General features: G+C 58.7%; 1 protein-coding gene across 1 annotated transcript in view; it reads right to left on the reverse strand.

Moving 5' to 3' along the window:
• The window catches only part of LOC106897362 (nuclear receptor ROR-beta-like), a 23,084-nt gene that overhangs the window by 3,756 nt on the left and 14,415 nt on the right, over positions 1-4,913 (reverse strand). Inside the window, exons 3-7 of the mRNA XM_014957953.1 lie at positions 4,751-4,892; positions 3,555-3,968; positions 2,047-2,168; positions 1,623-1,755; positions 3-234 (exon numbers count right to left, since the gene is read on the reverse strand). Of these exons, the coding sequence (XP_014813439.1) occupies positions 3-234; positions 1,623-1,755; positions 2,047-2,168; positions 3,555-3,968; positions 4,751-4,892 (1,043 nt within the window). The remainder of the gene's footprint in view (positions 1-2; positions 235-1,622; positions 1,756-2,046; positions 2,169-3,554; positions 3,969-4,750; positions 4,893-4,913) is intronic.

Raw genomic sequence — 4,913 nt, forward strand, 5'->3', positions numbered from 1 at the left:
ATGGAAATAAAGGAACAGGGGTGGAGTGGAGTGAGGTGGAGTGGAGTGTAGTGGAGTGGAGTGGAGAGGAGAGGAGAGGAGAGGAGAGGAGAGGAGGGTCCCCGAGGACGGCGAAGCGGCTCTTACCGAGCGACTTGAACATCTGGACGCCGCCGAACTTGCCCTCGAAGAGGACGGTGTTGTTCAAGGGGTTGAACGCCCGGATCATGCGGATCAGGAGCACCTCCAGGCAACCTGACGTAGGCAGAGAGAGCGCAGAGCAGGGAGGGCAGGGCAGGGGGGGGGAGGTCCATCATCCCAGGACCAAACGTAAAACAGAGGAAAGCCCCCAAGTGCAAGTTTGAAGTCCAGATTGTTCGTTCCCAAGAGCAGAATGGTTACGCCAACAAATCCAATTCGGGTTCAGGGTTTGGTTTGGTTTTTTTAAGGTTTCCAATTGAGACCACAATATTTCACCAAAGGGAAATATTATCCAGGCATTCGCAACCGGACCCAGAGATCGAGGTCATGGTGGAGCACCGAGAGAGGAGAGGGGGAAAACAAAATAAATAGAAAGAAAATGGAAGGAATAAATGAAAGAATGAGTTAAACTCCAGCGTGTTGGGCACGGCCAGCTCTGGCTTTGGGGTACAGCTCCCTGCTGGGACGCCGGTGAGGCTCTTAGCTCCCCAGTCCTGAAAGTCTAGAAACTGGGCGGGTTTTCCACTTTTTTTCTGGCATTTTGGGGCTTTTTCACACTCAGCTGCCTCGCCTGGGCACAGCGTCACTGGCTCGGGCAGATGGATGGGTGGGGGACACGGGTGTGCTGCCACCTCTTCCTCCCCAGTCTCTTTCTGGGAGAAGAGTCCTCTCTTCCCAGTCTCTTTCTGGGAGAAGAGGCCAATCCTTTCCTCTTCTCCCTCCCTGCTCCCCTTTTGTTTGGAACCCCTTTTTCCGGGGGAAAACCCACTGTGCTTCTTTACCCTCTGGTCCCACTTGGTTGAGGGTGACCATGGAGAAAAGCCTTTGCCTGTGGTGGCCACTTCCCTTGTCCCTCTCTATACCATCACCTTTAGACATGACCTTCAACTCCTTCCAGCCCAGAACCTGCTCCCCGAGCATCGATGCTGAGCCCGGGGGCACCCGGGGTGGGTGAGGGAGGGGAGACCCCGAAAGGAAAGCACCAGCCAAGAGAAAAGACAGGATTTGCCTCTGGGACCATGGCTGCTGCTTGGGAGAGGAGTTCACAGAATCACATGGGATCAGAAGGGACCTCTGGAGATCATCTCCTCCAACCCCCTGCCAGAGCAGGGCCACCCAGAGCAGGTCCCACAGGAACGTGTCCAGGTGGGTTTGAATGTCTCCAGAGAAGGAGACTCCACCACCTCCCTGGGCAGCCTCTGCCAGGGCTCTGCCACCCTTACAGCAAAGAAGTTCCTCCTCATGTTTAGATGGAACTTCTTCTATTCAAGATTGTGCCCATTTCCTCTTGTCCTGTCCCTGGGCACCACTGAAAAAAGACTGGCCCCATCCTCCTGACACCCACCCTTGAAGGATTTAGAATGATTGATTATAAGCATTGAGTTGGAGACACGAGGGGGGCAGTGGGGACGTGAGGGGATGGCGGGGTCCCCTACTCTTACCGGCTTTCAGGAGGATGATTTGGTCGTTCTGGCAGAGCTCCATGAAGCCCTCGATGCGCTTGGCGAACTCCACCACGTACTGGATGGCGTTGGAGATCTGCAGCGAGCACTGCTGCCACATGGCCTCGCAGCTCTGCCGGCACAGGGGGGACATCCCTCAGGGCGTGCTGACACCCCACCACCCTGTGTGTGTCCCCCCACCCCATTGCAGGGGGCAGGGAGGGGACCCAAGTGCCATTGACTGCGGCTGGTGGCACTAGGACATCAGGGATGTGACCTGGCACCACAACCTCCCCCCAGCACTGGGCTTTGGCAGCTCCCAAAGCACCGCAAGACCCTCCTCATCCTCCTTGTCCCCTTGCCGAGGGCTGCGGTGGCTCTGGGGGTGGTGGGGAGCTGGGGGGGTGGTGGCAGTGGGACTCACCTTGCTCTGCAAGGCGCGGACCTCCTCGGGGGAGTAGAGGCTCCAGGCCAGGCGCTTGAGCTCCTCCGTCGTGTACTGGCACGTCTCCAGGTGCGACTTCACCACGTTCTGGGCCACCCGGTCTGCAAGGCCAGGGCAGCGGGGGGGTGAGCCCCTGGGGACTCCAGCGGTCCCCCTGTCCCCACACCCCAAGGTTGTACCCTCCCAGGTCTCCTGGGGGGCTGCTGGGACGGGGGGCTGGAGGGGCAGAGGGGCTCACGCAGGGTGTCACAGGGATCTGAGGACAGATGAGGTATCGGAGGCTGCCCCCAGGTCAGAGGGGGGATGCTCTACATGATCTCAGGTGCACTGAGCTCCACCAGTGCTCAGCCTGGAGTGGTTTTAGTTTAAATAAAAATTCACAGAATGGTCAGGGTTGGAAGAGATATTTCCTCCAACCCCCTGCCAGAGCAGGGCCACCCAGAGCAGGTCGCACAGGGTTGTGCCCAGGTAGGTTTGGAGTATCTCCAGAGAAAGAGACTCCTCCAGAGCCTCTTCCAGGGCTCTGCCACTCTCACAGGAAAGAATTTTTCCCTCACGTTTAGATGGAATTTCCCCTCTTCCAGTTTGTGCCTGTTGCCCCTTGTCCTGCACCACTGAGAAGAGTCTGGCCCCATCCTCTGGAGATATTCAGGGTGAGGCTTGATGAGGCCCTGGGCAACCTGGTCTAGTTGGGGGTGTCCCTGCTGACTGTGGGGAGGTGGGACTAGATGACCTTTGGAGGTCCCTTCTGGCCTGGACCATTCTATGATTCTATGATACCCACCCTTTGAGGTTACTGCTTGCTTTTTCTAAAGGAAGCCACCACCACCTTGCAAGAGGAGGCTCTTGTTGATAAATAGTTTGTTCCAGGGTCTACTAAAGCCATAGCTTGGACAAAAGTCACTTAGGACTGTACTATGACACTGCCCTGTACATATTCTAATGCTGTACCACCAATATACGGGAGGTTCCCTCTGATGGCAGAGGGGTAGGAACTAGATGGTCTTCAGGGTCTCTTCCAACTCCAACCATTCTGTGGTTCCGTGACCAGGAAACACTTTTTTACTGTGAGGGTGACCGAGCACAGGATGCCCAGGGAGATTGTGGAGTCTCCATCCTTGGAGATATTTCTAAGTTTTAGGTGGCCCCACTTGAGCAGGAAGGTTGGACCAGATGACTTCCAGAGGTCCCTTCCAACCTCAGCCTCTCTGACTCCGCGAGGGGACAGATTTGGGGCTGCTCTGAGAGCCAAGGCTGGGTCAGTCCCTTGCTGTGAGTGTGCCCGGTGCTCCGTGGGCACCCGGGGCTGGGTAACAGAGTCACAGAAGGATTTGGGTTGGAAGGGACTTTAGAGATCATCTAGTTTCAACCCTTTTCCACGGGCAGGGACACCTCCCACTAGACCAGGACCTGCACCAAGCTCCATCCTTGGGGGCTGCACACCCTGTGTGTGCCTGGCATCGTGTGGGGACCGCACCAGTGCTCACCGATCTCGAGGACGGAGATGTCAGCAGCCAACTGGCCGCCCTCCAGCCCCCCGTGCGCGAAGAGGGCCGGCTCCAGCATCAGCTCGTAGATGGACTCCTGCTTGATGAGCGTGGCATCGGCCACATCCAGGCTGGACTGGTCAGGCGAGGGCTGCGCCGAGGCCAGCAGGTCGAGGTTGTAGTAGGTGCTGCTGCCGTCGGGGGTGAGGGGGAAGTCGAAGAGGAGCCCGTCCGACAGCGTGGAGATGTCGTCCAGGTCCGAGATGCCGCTGCTGACGCTGGTGGTGTAGACACGACTCAGGGGCTCGGGCTCATCCTTGGTGCCACTGCTCTGCTCCTGGCTCTGCTGGTGCTTCTGCACCTCGGCGTAGAGACTGTCCCGCTGCTTCTTCGACATGCGGCCGAACTTCACCGCTGCCCGGGGAGGAGAGGAGGGGGCAGCCGTGTCACAGCAGCTTCACCCCACAGAGCAGAGCCGTGACCGACCCCCTGCCCTGGGAAGGATCCCGCCTCCCAGGGGGAGCATGGGGTTTGGGGGTGTCTGAGCCCTGAGTGGGGCAGGGGCCCCATCAGATGCACACACCCCCCTGCCCCACACCAACCCTGGGTTCAATGGTTGTTCCATGTCATTTAAACTTTCATAGAATCATAGAATGGTTTGGGTGGGAAGGGACCTCAAAGCCCCCCCAGTGCCACCCCCTGCCCTGGGCAGGGACACCTCCCACCACACCAGGTTGCTCCAAGCCCCCTCCAACCTGCCCTTGAACCCCTCCAGGGATGGGGCAGCCACAGCTTCTCTGGCCAACCTGGGCCAGGCTCTCCCCACCCTCACACCAAACAAGTTCTTCCCCACAGCTCAGCTCCATCTCCCCTCTTGCAGGGTCCAACCCTTCCCCCTCCTCCTAGGGCTCCCCTCCCTCATCCAGAGTCCCTCCCCAGCTTTCCTGGAGCCCCCCTTCTTTAGGGACTGGAAGGGGCTCCAAGGTCTCCCCGGAGCCTTCTCTTCTCTAGCCTGAACCCCCCAACTCTATTGCTGCGCTCCCTCACAGAGTCCCTCCCCACCTCTCCCTCTTTATTTTTCCCCCAAGAAAAATGCAAAAGCTTCCCAAAACCCTCCTTTCCCCGGGCTGTCTCCAGTGGGGAAGCAGTTTTGGTCCCCGTAGCCCAACTGGGAGAGGAGCCCGGGCGAGCCTCACCGTCGCGGGACATGCCCAGCGCCAGGCATTTCTGCAGGCGGCAGTGCTGGCAGCGGTTGCGGTTGGTGCGGTCGATCAGGCAGTTCCTCTGCCGGGAGCAGGAGTAGCTGGCGTTGTTCTGCTGGCTCCGCCGAAAAAAGCCCTGCACGGGAGGGGGGGAGGC

The sequence above is a fragment of the Calidris pugnax genome, unplaced genomic scaffold (assembly GCF_001431845.1).
Source record: "Calidris pugnax isolate Ruff unplaced genomic scaffold, ASM143184v1 scaffold255, whole genome shotgun sequence".
In the NCBI taxonomy this organism is placed as follows: domain Eukaryota; kingdom Metazoa; phylum Chordata; class Aves; order Charadriiformes; family Scolopacidae; genus Calidris; species Calidris pugnax.